The sequence below is a fragment of the Phacochoerus africanus genome, chromosome 8 (assembly GCF_016906955.1).
Source record: "Phacochoerus africanus isolate WHEZ1 chromosome 8, ROS_Pafr_v1, whole genome shotgun sequence".
Taxonomy (NCBI): Eukaryota; Metazoa; Chordata; class Mammalia; order Artiodactyla; family Suidae; genus Phacochoerus; species Phacochoerus africanus.
In genome coordinates, this window is record NC_062551.1 from 12,780,770 (window position 1) to 12,805,268 (window position 24,499).

A 24,499-nucleotide genomic window follows, 5' to 3' on the forward strand; every position below is an offset into this window, starting at 1 on the left:
ACCTGCCCACAGAATCTGGCCGAAGCTAGTCTCTGCAGATGCCATATCCTTGTTGAGCTTCCTCCACCCCAACCCCAGCCCTACCTTACTCTATCCTGAAAGCCTTCCTTCAGTGAATCACATGCGCCTGATTCTCTTTCTCAGACTCTGCTTCTAGAGAACCTGACCTAAGATAAGAGGAGAACGGATGATGCAACAGATGGAGGCCGAGAGCAGGGGAACTCGAATAAACACATCAACAGCCCCAGACATCCTCCACCAGGTCTTCATCCAAAAAGTCTTCTCATACAATCCAATTCTATGCTGTAGCGGAAGCAGACTGATGAGTAAATGAATGACCTTCCTTTTATACTTTCTAGCTGGGGACACAGCTACCGGCTGTAAAACATGACACATCAAAACACAAATCTCTGCCATGACCTCCGAGAAGGAACGTCATTTAAGTGTATCTCTTCCTTCACTCCCTTCCTCTACCCCCAATATTTTCATACAGCGAAGCAGACACAAGAAACTTCTCTCCAGCTCAGTGCTTTGCTCATCTAATCTTTCCCATACTTTGTCCTGATGAAAATCCTTTCCTGAGCTCTTGTTCTTTTCTGAATCCCCAGCCCTAAGGAGAGCGCCCGGGCACCAGGAGGGTGCTGTAAACAGTTCCTGACGGAAGTGGGGAAGGAGGGGAGTGTGAAAGGGCCGGAGGAGGATACCAGGAGGAACCACCGGGAAAGGGCTTCGAGGGAGCCAAGGCCCCCTGAGCCCGTTGGCTACAAGCGCCTTGTGAAAGCGCAGAGGCGGCGGCGTGTCGGACTTCCCAGCCCTCGGGCGGGCTCCAGACCGCGAAGCGGCGGCCGAACCAGTGGATTGGGGGCCCGCCCGCAGAGGCGGGGCTCAGTCCAGAACCCCGGCCTCCCCGGAAAGGAAAGGCCTGCCAGTTCCCCGGCGGCGTCCCGTGCAGCCTAACGCAGCCAGAGGGAGCGCGGGGCGCGCGGCACCCACAGCCGAGGGCAGGGGGCGCTGGGACGCGGCCCTTTCCTGGGGCTTCGGGTTCGAAGACTTCTTCCCCCAGAAGGAAGGCAGTCGTCTGAGAAGCCGAGGCGTCTTCCCGGAAACCGTGCACGGGACGCCCTCGGGAAGGACGAAGGTGAGTCCGGGGGGCTTCCCGGGACGCGCGCGGTCCCCGGAGGCGGCGGGGCAGAGGGACGCAGCCGGATTCCCGGGTAGAGCCGGGAGAAGCGGGGCGGGAGGCGGGGGTGACGCCCAGTCCCATTTCCCGGAACTCGGGACAGAGTTGGTTTCTCTCCTCCGCTCTGAGCGTGAAGCCGCCCACTTGGGTCTCTGATGACTCTCTACAAAAGACGCGGCGGAGAGCTGGCATCCGGGCGCTGTCGTGGTGGACGGGTCTGGGGAACCCGGCTTAGAATTGTCCAAGCAGCCCTCGGCGCTCCACGCCAAGCTGAAGGTGGAGAAACGACCAAGAGAGAGGGTCCGGAGAGCTGATTCATGGACTTTTCCGGTGCCTGTTTTAGGCACAAAGAGAGAAACCTGGTATAAAATGTCATCAGAAAAGTGCTTGATGCCATTTTTGTGGAAAGGAGGAGGAAATTAGAGTTCTTTCTGGATTTATACTGTTACTATCATTTTAAGATTTTTCACTTTTAAAATCAGTAACTTTGGAGTTTCCTGGTGACCTAATGGGTTAAGGATCTGGCGTTGTCTCTGCTGTGGCATGGGTTCAATCCCTGGCCTGGGAAATTTCACGGGGTGGTGAGGGGGACCACAGCCAAAAAATAAAATTAGTAATTTTTACCCCTCATTTTTTTTCTGCAAGTAATATATGAACATATTCTTATTAGGGTTGTTAGCAGTTTTACATACTATAAATAGCACCTCAATGAGCATCTTAGTATTGCTCTATCTGTATACATTTGAGCTTTTCTAAAGCACAAGTTCTTAGAAATTCACATTAAGTATATATGTATTTATATTCCCTTTCATCCTCTTGGTATCTTTATCATATATTCAATAAGCCCTAAACAATTGTAGTTATTAAAATTTTCTTTTATTTTTTTGCTTTTTTTTAGGGCCGCACCCACGGCATTTGGAGATTCCCAGGCTAGAGGTCACATCGGAGCTACAGCTGCAGGCCTACACCAGTGCCACAGCAACGCCATATCCGAGCCGTACCTGCAACCTATACCACAGCTCACGCCAAGGCTGGATCCTTAACCCACTGAGCGAGAACCTGCAGCCTCATGGTTCCTAGTCGGATTCGTTTCTGTTGCGCCACAACAGGAACTCCAAGTTATTAAAATTTTAATATCTTACAGGTAAGTCCCCTTTTTATTACAAAAATCCTGGTTATCACTACAAATTTCCTCTTTCAGATGAACTTTAGGATCCTTTAGTTTTGATACCAAATTGCCCATTGAGAGTTTTATTAAAACTGCATTAAACTGCACTTATATTTGGGAAGGATTGCCAGCTTTGTCAATTTAAATTCCCAGCCAGAAAAATAAAGAGTTCTCTCCATTTCCTCAGGCTTCGTTTTGTGTGGTTTGCTTCATACCACTCCACCACTTTTCTTGTAAAATGTATTGTTTTTAAATTGGTGCTTTGATGAAGGGGCTATTTTTCCCATTATCTTTTGATTGGTTATTGTTGAGATATGGCTTTTTTTTTTTTTTTTATGAAGCTGGTAATACACATAAGTAGAGCTTGGAGCTCTGAAGCTGAAATCTTCAAGGTTCCTTGAGCAACACTTTCCTATCTGCTTCTGTCTCTGGTGGACCAGACGAAAGTATGAAGTTCATTGCCTTCCAGAGTCCCAAGAAATATCCTTGAAGACATCTGCTTAGCAACTGGGAATAGCTGGGGAGCCTGAGACCCATTAAGTCTTTTTAGGTATGCCCTAACACCTGTTGCTTCTCTTGCCAGATCAGTATAACTCCAAGGCAAGAAAAACAAAAATGTACCAAGCATAAGTGACTGGCCTATTTGGCTTCACTTCTGCTAGTTTCTTAGTCATGCTTTTAAGCCCGATTTGGGTTCCAGGGCAATTACCTTCGCCACACTAGCAATAACTAGTCCTATCTATTTCATTGAACTGTTGAGATTAACTTTGTTTAAAAGTACTTTGGGGAGTTCCCATCATGGTGCAGTGGTTAACGAATCCAACTAGGAACCACGAGATTGCGGGTTCGATCCCTGGCCTCGCTCAGTGGGTTAAGGATCCGGCGTTGCCGTGAGCTGTGGTGTAGGTTGCAGATGCGGATTGAATCTGGCATGGCTGTGGCTGTGGTGTAGGCTGGTGGCTATAGTTCTGATTAGACCCCTAGCCTGGGAACCTCCATGTGCCACGGGAAGCGGCCCTAGAATAGGCAAAAAAGACCAAAAAAAAAAAGCACTTTGGAAACTGTTTCCATGGCCTTGTACTTATTTAAATACGACCTCCCCCCCTCCTCAGTGTTTTCACCTATAAACTGAATCATAATGAGCTCATGGTTCCAAAGCAGGTGAATAGAGATTCGTCATGATCCTTATTATCATCATTCATTACTGAACGCAGCTGCCTTGGGTTGCAAGTACGGCAAACATGATTCAACCTGGTTTAAACACGAAGGAAGGGTTTCCTTTTTAAATGATTTTCATTTTTTCCGTTACAGCTGGTTTACAGTGTTCTGTCAGTTTTCTGCCATACAGCAAAGTGACCCAGTCACACATACATATATCTAGACATTCTTTTTCTCACCGTATCCTCCATCAGGGTCCATCCTAGGGAACTGGATATGGTTCCCAGGGCTCTACAGCAGGAAGGGAAGGTTTTGGTTTCCTGAAACCTGTGACTGAGGGATGGGGTAGACGGCAGGGTCCGTTCAAACCAGTGCCTTGGTGCTGTCGTCAAGGACTCGTATTCTCCTTTTCTTTCCATTCTGCCACCTGTAGGTTAGCCTCATTCTACAGCTTGAAAATCAGGGCTCCAGGGTTTCTCACTCATGTTCAGAGAGAGAGTGAAAGTAGAAGCTGGCTTCCTGGGCTGTCTTAGAGGAGCCCAGTCACTCCCCAGTAAACATGGCCTTCAGAGTAGCCCAGGTGCCCAGCTGGAACCAGTCACTGTGATAGGCTACTGGGAGTTGTCTGATAGCTTAGATCAAGCTTTCTCAGCCCCTCAACTATTGACATTTTGGGGTTGAATCGTTCTTTGTTGTGGGGACGGGAGTGGTGCTGCTAGATGGCAGTAACGTCCATCCTCCAGTTATGGCAAGCGAAAACATCTTCAGACGTTGCCCTAAGGCCCCTGGGGGGTGGGGGGTGGGCTTGCAAATCACCTTCAGTTGAGAACCGAGGGCTTAGACATATCTGGTCTCACCCCTGGAATCAGGGGTGGGACCAGCTCCCCACAGACTCTTTGCTGAATGGAGGAGGAGAAGAGAGTCACAGAAAATCTGGGCAGCAACAGAAAGTAGAGAGATGGATGCTACGTAGGCAACATGGGTGCTCACCCCAACTCCTCTGGGCCTGGAAAATCGGTCTTGAGTGCGAATGCCTCTGCAGAGTCAGCACTTAAACCCTGAAGTCTTCTTGCCACATGGGCAATAGGGAGGCTGGGACAAATTTGCCGTGTGCTAAAAACACAGTGGAAAGGGCTGGAGGTGGGGACCAGGGAGGCAGGGTTGCTCAAGCATTGGGAACAAAACAGGAAGGAGAACTTGAGATTGACAGAAGCCACCTTCTCTTACCATCCCAAATATCCTCAGCCAGCTGTGCCAAGGTTATAAAGTAAGGCTTCATGGGCTGTATCCAGTTGGCAGACGCATTTTATTTGATCCACGTAGTGTTGAACCTGTGGTACAACTTAAAACCAAGAATATAAAAAAAAAAAAAAACCAAGCATTTTTAACTTGGTTGCAAGACTTATTAATTTTTTCTTTTTTCTTTTTTTTTTTTTTTTTGGTCTTTTTGCCATTTCTTGGGCCGCTCCCGTGGCATATGGAGGTTTCCAGGCTAGGGGCCGAATCAGAGCTGCCACAGCCACAGCAACGCGGGATCTGAGCCATGTCTGCAACCTACACCACAGCTCACGGCAATGCCAGATCCTTAACCCACTGAGCAAGGCCAGGAATCGAACCGGCAACTTCATGGTTCCTTGTCAGATTCGTTAACCACTGAGCCACGATGGGAACTCCTAATTTTTGCTTTTTGGAGCCGCACGCATGGTATAGGGAGGTTCCCAGGCTAGGCGTTGAATTGAAGCTTACAGCTGTGGGCCTACACCAGAGCCACAGCAATGTGGGATCTGAGCTGCAGTCTGCGACCTTTACCACAGCTCATGGCAATGCTGGATTCTTAACCTGCTACGTGAGGCCAGGGATCAAACCCGCAACCTCATTGTTCCTAGTCGGATTCGTTTCCGCTGTGCCATGAAGGGAGCTCCCTGTTTGCAAGATTTTAAAATGAGAGATTTAACATAAAAATCCAAGTTTCTGGAGTTCCCGTCGTGGCTCACCAGAAATGAGTCTGACTAGTATCCTTGAGGACACAAGTTCAATCCCTAGCCTCACTCAGTAGTTTAAGGATCCAGCATTGCCTTAAGCTGTGGTGTAGGTTGCAGATGAGATTCAGATCTGCTGTGGCTGTGGCTGTGGCATAGGCCAGCAGCTATGGCTCCAATTCGACCCCTAGCCTGGGAACCTTCATTTGCTGCAGGTGTGGCCCTAAAAAGACACACACACACACACACACCCTCAAAATCCAGATTTCTGACAGCTCTTTAAAATCTAAAGGATCTTCCACTACTGGGCCCTTTATCCTTGAAGAGCAATAGTCGGTGACTTACTGGGTAATACTTGCCTTCTTTAGTCAGGGCCTGAGGTTTCTAACCTACTATCCTGTAGTCATCCCTGTACATGGGCAGGATATATTTGTTAGAATAGGCTAAACTACTTTAACAAATAGACCCCCAAATGTAATTGTTGAAAAGCAGCAGACGTTTATTCCTTGCTCATTTAACGTTCCACAGCAGATATTCCAGGTCTATAGGCAGCTCTCCTGCAAGCTATGATTCAAGGATCTTCCTTCTTGAGGCTCCACGACTCCTACGCCACCTGACAATGTGTATAGGAGACAAAACTGCCTCAGCCCCAAGTAGGACTTATCAAATCATTCACACCCCATTGGTGAGGACCAGTCACATGGCCACATCCAGCCACAGGGAAGGCTGGGAGATGTAGTCCTAGCCGGGCCAACACATCCCAGCTACAACTGTTACTATGGCAGATTTTGATGGACAGCAAGCCATCTCTTACCTCCCCTGACAATGCTGGGGAGACCTTTTCAGCCATTTAAATCACAGACACCCTTGATGTTCCCTGAGCCCAGTGGTAAGTATGCAGAAGATTCCTGGGACTGAAATTCCGTCCATTTCTTCCAGGTATGGATCACTTGGGGAAGATCATCTCTTTAGGCAAACTCATCTACGACCAATGTGAGGAGATGAAATACTGCCAGAAACAGTGCTGGCGTCTTGGGAACCGTGTCCAAGGCATGCTGCAGCCTCTGCAAATGCTCCAGGACCAAGGAGAGAGGAACCTGTCCCCTGAGATAACCACCTCCCTGAGCCGTTTCCAGGCTGCCCTGGAGGAAGCTAAGGAGAAGATAGATAAGTTCAGCAAAAAATCCAATATCCAGAAGTTTCTAAGAGCAGGCCATGACAGAATACTCTTCAGTGGAGTGAACAAGAGGCTGAGAGATGTCTGGGAGGAGCTCTCACTGCTGCTTCAGGTGGATCAATGGATGCATATTTCGAGGCTCAGCCCAGGAGTATCCTGGCATCAGGAGGACCAGCAGGATGCAGAGGAAGACAAGCGAGTTATCCAAGGACTGAGAAGAGGTAAGGCATTTTTTTAGGTGGAGGGAGTGCAAGTGGGGGCATTTCAGTCCCACTTTGGTTTACCAAAGGATCAGAGAGTCTGAAGAGGTCTTAGCAGGTGTCTATTTGTGTTTCTTGGAACTCCTGACACCCTTGGGCCTGGATATTGTGGAAGCTGGTGAAATTTGGGCAAACTGCCAGGTCTGGGGGCCAAGGATGAGACTGAGGAGTCTTTGCCCTTCCATTCTCTCTCTCTTTTTTTTTTTTTCCTTTTTTGGTCTTTTTGCCATTTCTTGGGCCACTCCCACGGCATATGGAGGTTCCCAGGCTAGGGGGGGTTGAATCGGAGCTGTAGCCACCAGCCTACACCACAGCCACAGCAATGCAGGATCCGAGCCATGCCTGCAACCTACACCACAGCTCACGGCAACGCCGGATACTTAACCCACTGAGCAAGGCCAGGGATCGAACCCGCAACGTCATGGTTCCTAGTCAGATTCGTTAACCACTGAGCCACAATGGGAACTCCTCCATTCTCTTTGATGTCAGTCCAGAAGCTGCTCCCTTCCAGCCTTAGTTTTTCCAGGGACATCAATCAATATGTCAATTACCTAAGAAGAAAAATTCACTAAACAAGTATGAATTAAGTACTGTGTGCCAGGCACTGTTCTGGGTAGTGGAGATTCAGCACAGAGTATACAAGATCTTTGCCTGCATGGAACATGAACACGCTCTCTGCAGACAGAGGGCAAAGTAAATTATTTTATCTAAAGGCACTGAAAATTATAGCCATGGTACTGAAATGGAAAGTGACAGCGGCATAGCTTCTGTTGTGGCTCAGTGGATTAAGAATCCAACATAGGCGTTCCTGTCGTGGCTCAGCAGAAACGAGTCTGACTAGGATCCATGAGGATTCATGTTTGATCCCTGGCCCTGCTCAGTGGGTTAAAGATCCAGCTTTGCCATGAGCTTTTGTGTAGGTCACAGATGCAGCTCATGTCTGGTGTTGCTGTGGCTGTGAAATAGGCTGGTAGCTGCAGCTCCAATTTGACTCCTAGCCTGCGAACTTCCATGTGTCACATGTGCAGCCCTTAAACAAATACAAAAAAAAAAAAAAAAGAACCAGACGTAGTGTCGATGAAGATTCAGGTTCAATCCCAGCCCCTGTTCAGTGGGTTAAGGATCCAACATTGCCACAGGCTGCAGCTCCAATTTGACCCCTACCCAGGGAACTTCCATATGTCTCAGGTGAGGCTGTAAAAAGGAAAAAAGAAAGAGAGGAGGGAGGAAGGAAGGAAGGAAAGAAAGAAAGAGAGGGAGTTCCCGTTGTGGCTCAGTGGTAACGAACCTGACTAGTATCCATGAGGATGCAGGTTCCATCCCTGGCCTTTCTCAGTGGGTTAAGGATCTGGTGTTGCCTCAAGTTGTGATGTAGGTCTCAAATATGGCTTAGATCTGGGGTTGCTGTGGCTATGGTATTGGCTGGTATCTTCATCTCCACTTCGACACCTAGCCTAGGAACTTCCACATGCCATGGCCCTAAAAAGACAAAAAAAAAAAAAAGAATTTTAGATTTTATTCTAAGAGTCATAGAAAGTCAGTGAAAGGAGATCCTTAAATGTGGGCCTGTCGTCACCTCATTGGTAGGAAGAGGAAATCACCCAGGCTGCCATGTGGCCAATGGATGTGTGTTAGTTGATTACCGCTGCACTGATGCACCAATGCTGCGTAACAAACCACACCAGAACTCAGAGGCTTAAAGCAGTAGTCATTCATCCCCTTGCTCACAGGTCTGTGAATGTGCTGATCTGCTGGGATTCTCCTGATCCCATGAGGGCTGGGCTGGGCTCTAGACATCAGGTCCAACTTGGGTCTATTCCATGTGTCTCATTCTGGAGCCAAGGCTGAAGCAGCAGTGAGTCCCTGGAGAATGTTCTTTTCAAGGCAGAATTGCAAGAAGGAAGCTCAACAGCCTATTTCAAGCCTCTGTTTGTATCGCGTCCGTTAACATCCAAAGCAAGCCATGTGGCCAAGCCCAACATGAAGGGACAGGGAGGGTGTGTGCCCTCTATGAGGCTGGGGCCAGAGTGTGGGTGTGTATTACTGCCACGTGGGAGTGAAGAATTGGGACTGATGTTTCAGCATATGGGGGGTGGGGGTTTGCCAGAGCGGAAGTACGAGCCCAGCTAGAAACCACTTTAGAGGCTGTGAAAGAGATGACAGTGACTTGACCTAGAGTGGCCTGAGTTGGACTTAGTAGAGGGCAAGACACCAAGGGGATGAGGCCCTGGCTTGATTGGAGTGGAGGATGACAGCAGGGACAGGGACCTCCGGAGGGGGGAAGAGAGGGAAGGGTGGAAACCAATGGGAGCTCTTTGCACGTTTGCAAATCCAAGTGACAGGACTTCCCGACCCTCCCCTCTTGTTAGGATTGTGGGTGGAAAGAGTGGGGCCTTTGGATGACCCTTCCAGGCGCTGGAACTCAGAGGAATAACTGTCCTGCTGCCTGGACATGGAGGGAGTCCATCCCTAATCAGGCCAGCAGGAGGCACTCAAACACATATAGAAGACACCCATGGGCCAAATGGGTCCATCAGCCAAATACCTGCCTCCCAGGAGAAGAGTCAGGGGTTGGGGTAGAGCGGGAGTTGAGGCAGGGCAGAGGCTGATGGAGGATTAGCCCCCGGCCTTCTTCATCTTCAGTGTTCAGTGGTCCACTTTCTGGTGGAACGAGCACTTTGGTGTCATCAACTTGCAGGAAAGGATTTACTTCCTATAATTTTGCAACAGCATTTTAGTTAGGTAATACATTCACAGAATAAAAGATTCAAAAGGTGCAAACAAGGACCCAGCACGAGAGGTAAATCTGCCTCTCGTCCTCGACATCAAAGTTCTGTCCCCAAACACACACTCTTTTACCAGTTTCTCTTTCTTTTCTTTCCTTTCCTTTTCTATTCTTTCGTCTTTTAGGGCTGAATTCACAGCATATGGAGTTTCCCAGGCTAGAGGTCCAATCAGAGCTGTAGCCAGTGGCCTACGCCACAGCCACAGCAACATGGAATCCAATCCGTGTCTTCGACCTACACCACAGCTCATGGCAATGCCAGATCCTTAACCCACTGAGCAAGGCCAGAGATCGAACCTGTGTTCTCCTGGTTACTAGTCGGAGTCGTTTCTACTCCGCCACAACAGGAACTCCCTTGCTTCTCATTAAACAACCTTGAAGGGCCATAGAGTTGTCTAATGTTCCTTGGTATACTTGGGCCGGATATATTTAAGTGTCTCCCTATTGATGGGCATTTAAGTTGTGTCTTGTTTTTCGCTACTGTAAATTCTCCTGCAATGAACATCTTTCAGAATATATTTCAGAATACCTTTAGGGATAATTCCTAGAAATGGAGTCACTAGGTTTAATTGCTGGGTCAGAGTATTAATGCTTTAAATATTTTTCTCTCTCTTTTTGGCCACGCCTGCAGCTTGTGGAAGTTCCTGGGCCAGGGATGAAACCCATGCCACAGTTGCGACCCATGTCACACTGCAGTGACAATGCTGGATCCTAACCTGCTGTACCACAAGGGAACTCTTGAACCTTTAAAAAAAATTTTTTTTTCCCAGGCTAGGGGTCACATTGGAGCTGTAGCCACTGGCCTACACCACAGCAACGCTGGATTCTTAACCCACTGAGCAAGGCCAGGAATCGAACCTGTGTCCTCATGGGCACTAATCAGATTTGTTTCTGCTGAGCCACGATGGAAACTCCTGAACCTTTTAAATTTTATAGAGGTTGTCAGATGACCCCCCTCAGAGGTTGTAGGTTGGGACAACGGTGTATGACATGTTTGCCTGCCCTGCCGAGATTTACCTGGTTTGAGCCCTGAAGGGCCCATATCTTCAGAACTCGTTAGTTCTGAGAAAACCGGGATGGTTGGTTGTCCTACACAGCGTGTTATCAATTTTTAAACATACTTCTGGGAGTTTCAACTGTGGTGTAGTGGGTGTAGTGACTTGGGTCACTGTGGAGGCATGGGTTCCATCCCTGCCCTGGCACAGTAGGTTAAGGATCTGGTGTTGCCACAGCTGTGATATAATTAGCAGTTGCAGCTCAGATTCAATCCCTGGCCCAGAAACTTCCATATGCTGTGGGCGTGGCCATTAAGAAATTAATTTTGAAATCCCATATTTCTGAATGTATAAATTAGGATAGGTTAGATTATACTGTGGTTCAAAAAAAAAAAAAAAAAAAAGCCAATGTCTTAAAGAAACAAAGGTCTTTTTCTCATTCAGACAAAATTTAGAGGACACTCAGGGTAGCTGTCCTTCCAGGATGTTTCCATATTATGGCATTTTAATGCTGACACCTACTTCCCTGGAATCTCTCACTTCATTTCTTGGCCAAAGGAAGTCGCACAGCTGTCCTTCCTGTGTGCTTAGAAAGGTGACTCTTCATGAGCAGTAAGAATTCCTACTGCAGGAGTTCCCGTCACGGCACAGTGGTTAACGAATCCGACTAGGAACCATGAGGTTGCAGGTTTGATCCCTGGCCTTGCTCAGTGGGTTAAGGATCCGGCATTGCCATGGGCTATGGTGTAGGTCACAGATGCGGCTCGGATCCCGAGTTGCTGTGGCTGTGGCGCAGGCCAGTGGTACAGCTCCAATTCGACCCCTAGCCTGGGAATCTCCATATGCCATGGGTGTGGCCCTAAAAAGACAAAAAGACAAAAAAAAAAATCCTACTGCAGCAAATATATTAGATGAAAAGGGGTGTCTCCATGGGATCTGAATTCGTATTTCTCTTTTTGAGTGTGTGTTGTTCTTTTTCTTGCAGAAAATGCAGATATAGAAACTTTATTGAAACAATTGGAAAACACCATGAGGGAAACCGCTGAAACCGTGAGGAGCTGTGAGTCATCATCCGACCGCCCCAAACCAGAGGTCCTCAGTTAGCTGGGAGCGCCAGCCTGCCCCACCCCACCCTTGTCCATTTTCTGGGCCGGTTGGCTGAAAGCAGCTCACAGGTTTGGGGATCTGCTGGTGGTTCGCCCAGGCTTCTGTCCATGGAGTAGCATTTGAAGGGAACTTCTTTACCTGCAGGATATCTCTAGCGTCTGTCAAACTGCTGACCACCTCCTCTAAGTAGCCTCAAAGCTTCCATCCATTTGCTGAATTTCCAAGAAGAAATTCAAATCAAATTTAAAATGCTGGAGAGTTCCCGTCATGGCTCAGCCATTAATGAACCCGATGAGCATCCATGAAGAGGCAGGTTCGATCCCTGGCCTCTCTCAGTGGGTTAAGGATCTGGCGTTGCCAGATGTGGCCTGGATCCTGCGTTGCTGTGGCTGTGGCGTAGGCTGGCCGCGTTAGCTCCGATTGGACCCCTAGCCTGGGAGCCTAAAAGACAAAAAAAAATTTTAAATGCTGGTCCATTCTACACATCTGTGTGTCTCTGCTTTATGCCAGGGGCAGTGTGCAGAGGAAACTAAGATGCAGAGACAGACGCTGACACGAGGTCAGGGAGGTAGAGGAAAGAGAGACACAGGAGCACATAACAGCAGCGGGAGTGGGACTGCTGTGCTTGAACTATGCATCTGTCTATTAGAACTGAAGTTGCCAGGCAAGATGCTAAGGGCCCGGGTGCCAGCTGTGTGGCAGCAGGAGTGGGTGAGAGAGAGAAGGTCGAGACGGGGGTGTAGGCTGACAGGCTGGGTTTGAAGAGGAGGGAAAGGAAGCACGTGACACATCTCCGTTAACCCTCCAGCTGTGTCTCTACCAGGCACTCAGAGGCCCTGGGACCTCTCTCCCAGGATGAGCCAATCGGAAGCTCCAGGCAGGGCCAACTTTGGTTCAAGGGGTAGGGCTTTGTCTGCCCAGCATGTCGCTAAAATGCCTCTTCCCATACAACACACACCCTCCTGAACTCGCTGACTCTTGATTCCCATCTCTCCTAGTGATGCAGTCAGATGCACACAAACCCAAGAAGGGGCTCCCAGAAGAGAAAATCAAGGAGATTAAGAAGGAGGAACTTCCAAAAGCTGATTGGGTCCTGCTCAGGAGGAATGAATGCAGCACCCTTTATGAGGGAAAATACCACAAATCTCCAGTGGCCATAAAAGTCTTCAACAAATCCCAGGCCAGCGACATTGGGTAAGTGGTCTTCTGTAGTACCCCCCAAGGAGAGAGAGGCGTGTTGTCTCCGTGTTTCACCGGGGGACCCAGACCCCAAAGAGTTAGATGACTTGCTCTCTGCTCCGAAGGACTGCTGCTGTCAATCCTAGAAACTTCTCTTGTTTATTCACGTAGTTAAATATTTTCAAAGCCGTATTCCCTTTCATTCCTGTTTCTTTGTTTCCCATGCCTTCCACAGACACCAGAGGGTCTTGCTTGTATGTGTTCTTGCAAAATGTATGTTGTTATTATGTGTGTGCATTTTAAATTGTCACAGGCGGTAGCAGTATGCCTCTGCGGCCTACGTTTCTTACCATTCTTAGCACCACGGGACTTGAACTGTACCTGCTGTCCTTTTCTTCGGACTGCTGTGCCTGGGGGAGATCCATCTTTTCTCTCTTTCTCCAGTGATAGAACACCACCTATTTCTAACGTTGCCCCATCAAAAATAATGCTGCCATAAGTACCCCGTTACAGACCCCTGTGGGAATGTCTGTGGGCTCTATTCCAGGAGAGGAATTGATGGGTCAGAGGGTACGCCTGTGTCACATTGACTAAGTACCAGATAAGTCTTCACAACGGGTTGTAGCCGCCTCCCCTCGGACCAGTTCTCACCCCCGGGAGGTGCTGATGCGCACATATACACCGGGGGTCATTACACAAAAGGTTCTCTGAAGGACCTCCCGTCCTGAAATGCTTCTTTCCCCTTTTATCCTCATAGACTAGTAAGGCGTACTTTCCACAATGAAATCAGAACCATGAAGAAGTTTGATTCTCCCAACATCCTGCGTATGTTTGGGATTTACATTGACGAAACAGGTAAGGGGTGCTTCTAGGGTTGGGTGTGCTTTCCGTGGTCTGCCGCAGATCTTCTGGGTTTGTCGTTGTTGTTGCTGTTGTTGTTTACTTATTAGGGCTGCACCTGAGGCATGTGGAGGTTCCCGGGCTAGAGGGCTCATCGGAGCTACAGCTGCCAGCCTACACCACGGCCACAGCAACATCAGATCCCAGCCCTGTCTGTGACCTACACCATAGCTCACGGCAATGCTGGATCCCCAGCCCACTGAGAGGCGCCAGGGATCAAACCCTCAACCTCACGGTTCCTAGTCGGATTCATTTCCACTGAGCCACAACGGGAAGTCTGGCTCTTTTGTGTTTTAATGCCTTGCATTTTTTTTTTTGTCTTTTTGCTATTTCTTTGGGCTGTTCCCGCGGCATATGGAGGTTCCCAGGCTAGGGGTCAAATCGGAGCTGTAGCCACCGGCCTACGCCAGAGCCACAGCAACCTACACCACAGCTCACGGGATCCGAGCAACCTACACCACAGCTCACGGGATCCGAGCAACCTACACCACAGCTCACGGGATCCGAGCAACCTACACCACAGCTCACGGCAACGCCGGATCGTTAACCCACTGAGCAAGGGCAGGGATCGAACCCGCAACCTCATGGTTCCTAGTCGGATTCGTTAACCACTGCGCCACGACAGGAACTCCAATGCCTTGCATTTTTAAAGAACAGCTGAACAGGGTGGAATCTACATGGTATTTTCATTTCAGTATTCATTTTCTCACATCCCAGAGGCAGGTTCCCATCTTCTTTCAGGAGAAGAGGGCCTGAAGTTGGCTTCAGCTCAAGGGCTGATTTTCATTCATGCGGCCACATCTCCTTCTGCCAGTTCACTGGGAACCAAGGAGATGCTTGTTCAGATGCTGACCTGGACGATGGTTGTATTTTGTTGGAATGACTGACCCAAGCAAGGAATCTAACGCTGATCATTAGTGTAGAGCAAGTCTAAAAACTAAATTCACCTGCCCCTTGACCAAGAACCTCACATGTCAGGTTCTTCTTAATTTTTTGAATGTGGCTGCATTTTCCCTCAGAGCGTGGTGTCTCTTGCTGGTTATGTTTTGCCAGTGTTAGCTATAGAGGGGACAGAACAACTCTTGTCTTATCCCCTCTGGAAGTTTCTCCACAGCCTCAGGCAACCTGATTTTGGTGCCTAGAATCCTAGGCTAAAGGAGAACTTCCAATAATATTAATCCTCCTGGGTGACAGGGGACTGACTCAAGCTATGTGCATCAGCGCCTGTGCCCCGAGGCCTTGGCTTCCTGTTTGAGCTGCCATCGCCAGCCCCTGCAGTCCGTGCCTCATGTCTTCCTGCCACGCGGATTTCCTTGGCTGCTCATGAGCCCTGTGTGGACATCCCCCCACCCCCCGCCCCCCAGGATGTACAGGGGAGACGTTACCCAAATAGCTAAGAGAAAGGTAGCATTCCACCAGGCAAAGTTCTCAACAAGATTTGAGCCGACGGACTCCAACAACATATGAAAAAGATCGTGCACCACGACCAAGTGGGATCCATCCCAAGTTCACAAGGATGGTTCAATATATGCAAATGAGTCAATGTCATCATCACATTACCCACATGCCACATATCACCAAGAAGAGGGAGGGGGACTCCGTGGGCCTTGGACCCGTTCAAGGAGTCCAGCTGTGTGACGGGAGGATGGGGGGCGGGGGGGAACACAGCTGAGCCGAGTCTGCGTCTGCAGAGAGAGGGTGGAGTGCACTGCGGAGGCGCGGACCTCTGAGTCAGGGCTGGATCCTCGTAACATGTGGCTCCTTCCCATCAGTGACCCCCCCTCAGTTATCCATCGTCATGGAGTACTGTGAGCTCGGGACCCTCAGAGAAGTGCTGGATAAGGAAAAGGACCTCGCCCTCGCCCTGCGCATCGTCCTGGTCCTGGGGGCAGCCAGAGGCTTGTACAGGTACCCGCGTGGGGAGAGGGCGCCCAGCGAGATAGAGTCCATCTGTCTCTCCTACGGATGGTCCCAGAGATGAGGGGAGAACAGGCCACAAGCCCCAGGTAGCCTTCCCTTCTGTCAGTTCGTTTACGGTTTACTCTGAGGATAACACCTTAGCCAGAAGGGGGAAAGGAGGCTTCATCAAGTGAGTACCAGCTTCCAGAATTGAGTGTTGAATTTAATATCCAGATTGCTCTTGTGGAGTTGGACAGGACTTAGTATTTGGGGTGGGGGGGATGCCCATGTGATGCAGAAGTTCCCAGGCCAGGGATCAAATCCAAGACATGGCAGTGACCCAGGCCCTAGCAGTGAAAACACCAGATTCTTAACCTCTAGGCCACAAGGGAACTCCAGGACTTAGTCTCTTTTCTTTCTTCTTTTTGTCTTTTTATAAGGCTGCACTGGTGGCATATGGGAGGTTTCCAGGCTAGGGGTCGAATTGGAGCCCAATCTGAGCCATGTCTGTGACTTACACCACAGCTCACAGCAAGGCTGGATCCTTAACCCACCGTGCGAGGCCAGGAATTGAGCCTGCATCCTCATGGGTACCAGTGAGATTCATTTCCACTGAGCCATGAGGGGAATTCTCCAGGACTCAGTCTTAAGGTTACCAGATTCAGCAAATAAAAACACCAGATGCCCAATTAAATTTGAACTTCAGGTAAGGAATGAACAATGTTTTAGAATAAGTATGTCCCAAATATTACATGATACACACTTTTACATAACTTTCAGATATAGAGAATTTCAGATCAACAATAATGCTCTTTTAGTAGAATTCTGTCCTGTGCAATTTGGGGACATACTTACACTTTTGAAAAATTCATTGGTTTTCCAAAATTCCAGATCAGCTGGGTGTCCTGTCTTTTATCTGGCGACTCTAGCTATGCTCACATACAGTTTATTGTTCCTTCAGCTCAAGGGTCCCCAAAGGTCAGGTACTCACAGAGCACTTTCACGGTTTCTACCACATTCACAAAAGTGCCAGTATTATTTACTTAATATTTTCCCTTCAATAAGCTCACTTTTTAAAAACCTAAATAAGGATTTTTTTTGGCTGCACTTGCAGCATGCAAAAGTTCCTGAGCCGGGGATCGAATCCATGTCATAGCAGCGACCCAAGCCGCTGCTGTGACACCCCCGATCCTTAACCCACTGTGTCGCAAGGGAAATCCAGTAAGGATTTTTTCTAAAGGACACTCTCTATTACTGCCATAAATTGGAGACCAGGATCACTTGCCACAAATAGGTGATCACACATAAAACCAAGACAACGTATAGAAATTCTGACTAGATGATGCCGCCTGCCAAATTCAGACCCACATTCTCTTTGTGCAATGGTGATTATTAGCAGATTTAGAGAGGTGTTCAAGACCCCAAACAGCAGTTCTCATCGTGGCGCAGCAGAAACGATTCTGACTAGGAACCATGAGGTTGTGGGTTCGATCCCTGGCCTCGCTCAGTGGGTTAAGGATCCAGTGTTGCCGTGAGCTGTGGTGTAGGTCGCAGACACGGCTCAGGTCCCGTATTGCTGTGACTCTGGTGTAGGCTGGCAGCAACAGCTCCGATTCGACCCCTAGCCTGGCAACCTCCATATGCCACAGGTGTGGCCCTATAAAGACAAAAGACAAAAAAAAACAACCCAAAGAGACTTTCTTCTTGATATAATCAGACTGACTGGAACAAATTAAAAGAAGAATTTTCTCACCATGTCATCTTGTGTACCCTTATCCCATATTTTTGGAAATACTGCCTTACCTATTTCTTGGAAATCATAAAGTTTATGTCTTCTTGACTCCCTACATTAGTGGGTTTTCTGAGAAGTAATTTGGGACTATAGGGGCCACTGTGAGTGCCTGTCCAGGTGGCCTCTGATCCTTTTCACTAGCTCTGCACTCTCACCCCCCACTCAGCATACTTTGCTGCTAATGGCTCACGGCTGCCATCGGCAGAGAAATAGCCACGGGCGCCGGAGCCCCTTGACCTCAAGAGCTGAAAGTGCCCAGGAATTTTATAGCCATCTGTCCCTGTCCTTGTCCCTGTCTCTGCCACGCCGCCCCAGTCCATAGCCATTGACCAACAATTGTGAGGACCCCAGTCCAGCTCCTTTGCTTCATTGAGAACAAACCCTGAGAGCAGTTATCCTCCAGAGGTCCCTGTGGAATCAGGTTGAGCCTGGAACCTCGCCTGAAGTCCCACATTGCTTTGATTTCTTCTCTCTCCTGCTTCTTCCACTCCCTCCCCGATTTCTCCTGGGACCGTCGCCTGAATCAATCCCTTGTACCCAAATCCATGACTCATGATCTGCTTCTGGTACAACCCAGTCTAATGCAGACGCTGTGATAACAACCCAAACTGGGAGACCGGGGCCTCATTCCTCCAAAGCACTCACCACGGATAGTTGCAGGGAACCCCAGCTTCCCATTCTGTCTCAAGCAGGAGGGTCCAAGAAGGTGTGGCCATGCAGCCAGGCTTCCAGCGCTTGCTCTGCTCAGTGCTGCGCAGGTGGGGCACCACGGAGGCACACAGCTCACGGCTGTCACACCTCGCCTCTGCATCTTGGCTTCCCGCCTATCCATGGGCAGCTGCCGGGGAGGAAGGCTTAGTACGGACCAGCCTCCTTAGCCCAGTAACGACTGTCCCTTTAAGGAAGTCTGTGCAAAGGTCACTAATGCTCCCTGCCTTTGGTCACGTCAGGCTGCACCATTCAGAGACCCCCGCAGAACTCCATAGAAACATCAGCAGCACGAGCTTCCTGGTCACTAAAGACTACAATGTGAAGGTGAGTGTGGCCTCCCAGGGGCCCTTTTGAGTTCGATCCGTGTGACTGGTGCTGAGAGAGGGGCACACGTTTCCCAGAAGGGCTGTGCCTGCTTGTTGCTTTGCCTTAACCTTGGAACTGAGCTCCGCCTTGCCCTGCCTGGACAGCTACCCATGTGCCCAGGACAGACTCACTCCTGCCCGTGCTTCTCATGCCCACCTTCGCTCACTGCCCGGGCAGCAGGGATGGGCTAAGGGCCATCTCCTCTTAGATGCCTGGACATCACGTCTGTGTCCCTGCAACACCCACCTGGGCGTCTTAGGTCCAGCAAGGCATTCAAGACTCCCAGGTCTGCCGGAGCCCTTGGCGCTCAGAGTTAGTTAGGAGGGCATCATGCAGGAAACACGGCTTGCCAGCAGGCCAGCACCACATCCTCTCTCCGACAGGAGTCAGACCTGTCCCCAGAGCCCTCCAGGAGATAATCTCCTCGCCCTCACCCCAGGTACGGGAGACAGAGGCTCCCCTCAAGTGAGTGCCAGCTCATCCACACTTAGAAGCCTCACAGCCACAGGAGTCAATATTCTTCTTCTTTTTTTTTTTGGCTGCACCCATGGCATGTGGACATTCCCGGGCCAGGGTTCGAACCCTCACCATAGCCGCGACCTGAACTGCTTCAGTGACATCAGTTGCTTAACCTGCAGAGCCACTGGGGAATTCCCAATATTCTTTTTTAAAAAAAGGAGTTCCCGCCATGGCGCAGCAGAAACAAATCCGACTAGGAACCATGAGGTTGCTGGTTCGATCCCTGGCCTTGCTCAGTGGGTTAAGGATCTGGCGTTGCCGTGAGCTGCGGTGTAGGTCGCAGACGCGTCTCGGATCCTGCGTTGCTATGGCTGTGGTGTAGGCCGGTGGCTACGGCTCCAATTACATCTGTAGCCTGGGAACCTCCATATGCCATGAGTGTGGCCCTAAAAGGACAAAAGACAAAAAAATAAAAATAAAAATTCTTCCAACCTGCCTTCAAGTGGGAATGTCAGCTGTAAGAGTCACCTCAAAGCCCAGGGTCCCCATGGCTCTTTATAGCCCCACACCCCTGACCTCTTGTGCATAAACAGTTTCCTAAGCACGGGTCATTTTTCAATCAGCAGCAGTATACTCAGGAGCGTAGGAAACAGTCTACATTTGTCAGCTTCCCTAGGGAATAGAGCTGAAAAGTTGACTGAAAGTCAGACTCTCCTCCGGAAGAGGAGAAGGTCTCGATAACCCGCAGTTCTCAAATGCTGAAAGAATATTCTCTCTGTCCCTCATACATGGCTTTCTCCCAGCATTACAGGTGTCAAGGACAGCCACTGAGTAGCAAAAGATAGATCCTTTCATTTCCTTTCAGATGTCTTTCCCTGTCATATGTGTGACTGTGTCTACACCACTCTCTTGGTCCTTATCACACCTGACTGTACCATGTCACCCCTTTTCCTGACCTTGCCCCTAGAGTTAGGTCCCTGGCTGCATTTGGGATTGGCAGCTCTCTGCATACGGACGGTGCTAATGGCAGGTGTGCGTGGAGCAAGGAGAACATGACTTGGGCTGTGGCTTCTTAACTTAAGGAGCATGTCATTGGCTGCACAGGGTCAGTGGAGTAACTCATGCTTGTCATGAAAATCCCAAGGAACAGGCTACCTCTAGAGTCAGATAGAACTGAAGGGGTGCTCTCATGTCATTTTTGTCAGCTTCTGAGTGAAAGGGAGCCATGGAGGGGGGAGTGTCCAGGCACCCTGTCCATCTTCCCTTGGTGGCGTTGAGTCATCAACGGAGAAAGCCCTGTATCTAACATAGTAATACTAGAACAACTACCAGGTACCAAGTCTAACATGCTTTGTAACCATTATGTCAAGTAATCCTCACTGCCCCGGTGTACAGAGAAAAACCTCTTTGTGTTTCTCTTGGTCAGTGCGCCATAGGAACTTGAACCGAGACTGCCAGCCTGTAGAGAAGCCGCAGACGGAAGACGCCCCTGGAAAAAGACCGTCCCCTGACCATGATGTGTAGCACTAACCTCTTCTCTCCACCCCTCACCCAAGATCGTGCTGTTCCTTTCTCTTCTGAGTCACCTCTCTCTCTAGCTTGCAGGATTTGAGTTGAGCAAAACACAGACTTCTATCAGCCGACACACGAGAGGAAAAGAAGCAGAGAAGGCCAGTTCTGCTGCGTACATCTCACCTCAGATACTGAAAAATGTGTATCATAAATATGACATAAAAGCTGAAATATACAGGTACGTTTGTGTTCTCAGGTAGATTCTAACTCAGATGAATAGGACAGGCAAGCCCACGTCAAAGGCCGTGAGGGAGGAGCGTCTGAACTCTGCTGAACGGCGTTGGGTGGTAATCAGAAAATGGACTTTGCTTTCTGGAAGTGGCTAGAGGGACATGGGAAAAGGGAACTGTGTTGTGGGTCGCTCAGTGTCTGGGTTTTCTTTTAGCTTTGGCATCGTCCTCTGGGAAATCGCCACTGGGAAGATCCCCTTTGAAGGTAACGGATGTGAAAGCTGCTCAGAGGGAGCTGGGATTGGGCACCTTCCACGACACCAGAGCTTCCCATCAGCGCCATCCTGGGCGCTGTTTTCTCCAGTGTGGGCACTGTCTGGGCTGCTCAGTGGGGTCCCTGGAAACTCCTCTTTCTTTAGTTCTCAAAGTCCCTAGTTCTGGTGCCAGCCATCGGCATCCAGAGAGATGTGTGGGTGCCGGAGCAATTTTTAAGCCTCCTGTCCTGTTGTTTCCATGCCAGGCTGTGGTTCCAAGGAGATCCACCAGCTGGTGGTGGAGAACCATCACCAGGAGCCCCTGGGTGAGGATTGCCCTTCCCAGTTGCAGGAGGTCATTGACGATTGCCGGGCGTGGGACCCCTCCTGGAGGCCCTCTGTGGAAGGTAGGGCTCTTGTGGTCTAAAGAGCATGAGCCACCTGTGTTATTTCACATTTGTGAAAGATTTCCTTTGTGTGTCACAACCAGGGGTAGTTTAACCCTTTGTGGGGGGAACGCAATGTTTAAAGACATTTCAGGGGAGTTCCTGTTGTGGCTCGGCCGGTTGAGAATCCAACTAGTATCCATGAGGATGCAGGTTCCATCCCTGATCTCGCTCGGTGGGTTAAGGATCCCGAGTTGCCACAAGCTTCAGTGTAGGTCAGAGATGTGACTTGGATCTGGCCTTGCTGTGGCTGTGGCGTAGGCCGGCAGCTACAGCTCCGATTTGACCCCTAGCCCAGGGACTTCCGTATGCTGCATTGACCTGAGCCACCGCAGTGACAACACCAGGTCCTTAAACCATTGCACCACAATGGAACTCCCTCTACTTAGACTTTTATTTCACCATGTTATCAGCTGCTCCTCTGTAGTTTTCCTACACTGTCTCTCTCCCTGGGAACATCTCCCCTCCCACTCTGGATCCAAATCTCTCAGACTTTCCACAAAGCTCCAGACACAAGAGAACATGGTTCGTGGAGTTCCCTTTTGGCTCAGCAGGTTAAGGTGTTGTCACTGCAGTGGCCTGGGTCACTGCTGTGGCACAAGTCTGACCCCTAGCCCAGGAATTTCCACATGATGCAGGTATAGCCTCACCCTACCCCCCAAAAAAAAGAGAGAGAGAGAGAGAGAGCATGATTCGCAGGCAATGTCCTTGGATTAGAAAGTGTTTCCATGGAAGCTGCTACAGAGTTCAAAGATACAAAATCATGTTTTTTTAGGAGTTCCCATTGTGGCGCAGTGGAAACGAATCTGACTAGGAATCATGAGGTTGTGGGTTGCGGCGTCGCTCAGTGGGTTAGGGATCCGGTGTCGCTCTGAGCTGTGGTGTAGGTCGCAGACATGGCTTGGATCTGGCGTGGCTGTGGCTGTGACTATAGCTCTGATTTGACCCCTAGCCTGAGAACCTCCATATGCCGTGGGTACAGCCCTAAAAAGCAAAAAAAAAAAAAAAAATCATGTTTTTTCCTATCTTTATTATGATATACATTATAGTACAGCAATGCAGAAAACATGTGTGCATTAAAAAAACAAAAACAAAGGAAAGGAACATCACATATCCCCCCTCTGGTTAAGGAATAGAAATTGTCAGGGACTCAGAAACTACCTATGAATCCCTTGCTTTCACATTCCTCTCCCTTCTTCCCGGAGTAGCCACTGCCCTAACTTTTTGATAAAAATTGATCTTTACAACCAAGGTTCACTGTATTATTTGGTTTCTCTTGTATTGAGGACTTTTTGTATGTGATATGTATATTCTAACTTGCTTCATTTGGTTCATTATTATAAGCTCATGACTTGAAATTCATCCATACCAACGCAGTGGTTTCAGCTCTTTCATTTTCCCTGCTGTCTACTAGCCCCCTGGATGCCCATCACCTTACTTATCCATTCCACTACAAATGGTTCTTTTAGTTGTTCTAGGGTTTCGTCCTTAGGAGCTATGCCCTGAAACGTTCTTGTGGCCCTGACCTGGGGCAAACCTGTGAGAGCATCTTAAGTGAGAGACTTGAGGGTGGAGTGCATTGATCATTGAAGATGAAATGCCTTCAGGAGTTCCCTGGTGGCTCAGCCGTTTAAGGATCTGGCATTGTCACCGCTGTGGCTCTGGTGTGGGTTCCATCCCACCCCTGGGAACGTCTGCACGCCTCAAGGGCATACAAAAAAAAAAAAAAGGTGAAATGCCTTGAGAGGAACTAGAGACAGGTGTTAAGGCTTTGGAGGCAGTTCCACAAGGATGGTGTCCCTGTCGATGGAAGTCTCTGGGACAAGACCTGTGCTTGAAGGTCCTCTAGTTGGTGGTCCATCAGGAATCACTCTAACCATCATCTTAGAGGGTGCCTCTCCCTCCCCTTCCTTCACTCCCCACCATCACCTTTTGGAGGAAAAATCAAAACCGTGGCGTAGCTGCCACCTGAAACTCTCTCTGCCTCTGCTGAGCCGAAGAGCAGACTCAACAGTGTTTCTGAAGAATGAGCCTTCAGAGTGTGTGAGAAGCTGACCGTATTTTCTCTGGTTCCTCCCTCTCCTTCCATTTGTCCTTTGTCGTCTTCTCTCCCTTCCAGGTTCTCTTACCACCCAAGATCCTGCTGGTAATGGGCCTCTGATACCTGAGACTAATTCACATTTAGGTGTGGGCTGACCCCTCCCACAGGCTAGTTGTATTTTAAAAATGGACTAAGTAAAAGGGAAAGACCTGTCACAAAGGCATGCATGCCGCTGGCGGTTTAGCCTCCAGCCAGACCAAGGGAAATGCAGTTTGGACACTATTGTGTAGGGTAGCTTGACTCTCAGGTCCTTCCCTTGTCTAACTTTCTGTTCATTTGTTCACAGAAATCTTGGAGAGATTGTCTCCCTTTTGTGAAGCCATGTGTTGAAACTGAGTCCCTGAACAAGGAGCTGGAAGAGACACAAGCCAGAAATCTTTTCTTTTTTTTTTTTTTTTGTCTTTTGTCTTTTTTAGGGATGCATCCAAGGCACATGGAGATTCCCAGGCTAGGGGTTGCTGCCAGCCTACACCACAGCCACAGCTACGCCAGATCTGAGCTGCGTCTGCAACCTACACCACAGGATCCTTAACCCACTAAGTGAGGCCAGGGATCGAACCTGAAACTTTATGGTTCCTAGTTGGATTTGTTTCCACTGTGCCATGATGGGAACTCCTGGAAATCTTTCTCTCTCATATCCTCGGCATGGATTTACGTGCATGGAGGCAGCACTTCTTTGTTACAAATAGAAAACAACTCCAGTAACACAGAGTACATCCCACTGCAAATGATATTGCCAAAAATACTCCTCTTAGGAGTTCCTGTGGTGGCTCAGTGGTTAAGGAATCTGACTTCAGGTCCAATCCCTGGCCTTGCTCAGTGGATTAAGGATCCGGCGTTG

General features: G+C 49.2%; 1 protein-coding gene across 2 annotated transcripts; it reads left to right on the forward strand.

Annotated features, from left to right (window-relative positions):
- Positions 1-720: 720 nt before the first annotated feature.
- On the forward strand, positions 721-24,089 carry MLKL (mixed lineage kinase domain like pseudokinase). 2 transcript variants are annotated; one of them, XM_047792557.1, is made up of 12 exons: positions 721-1,138; positions 2,690-2,898; positions 6,425-6,883; positions 11,688-11,762; positions 12,808-13,003; positions 13,746-13,843; positions 15,661-15,796; positions 18,530-18,614; positions 20,714-20,865; positions 21,073-21,122; positions 21,378-21,518; positions 23,945-24,089. In XM_047792557.1, exons 3-12 carry the CDS (start codon positions 6,427-6,429, stop codon positions 23,986-23,988), a joined length of 1,434 nt encoding a protein of 477 aa, XP_047648513.1. In that variant the 5' UTR covers positions 721-1,138; positions 2,690-2,898; positions 6,425-6,426; the 3' UTR covers positions 23,989-24,089. The 2 variants fall into 2 exon arrangements, with proteins under 2 accessions (XP_047648513.1, XP_047648512.1); XM_047792556.1 differs by lacking the exon at positions 2,690-2,898.
- Positions 24,090-24,499: the final 410 nt, after the last annotated feature.

Coding starts and splice junctions, on each gene's coding strand:
- MLKL (XM_047792557.1), top strand. CDS start 6,427: ATGGATCACTTGGGGAAGATCATCTCTTTAGGCAAACTCATCTACGAC. Junction 11,763..12,807: donor CGCTGAAACCGTGAGGAGCT/GTGAGTCATCAT, acceptor CATCTCTCCTAG/TGATGCAGTCAGATGCACAC. Junction 13,004..13,745: donor TCCCAGGCCAGCGACATTGG/GTAAGTGGTCTT, acceptor TTATCCTCATAG/ACTAGTAAGGCGTACTTTCC.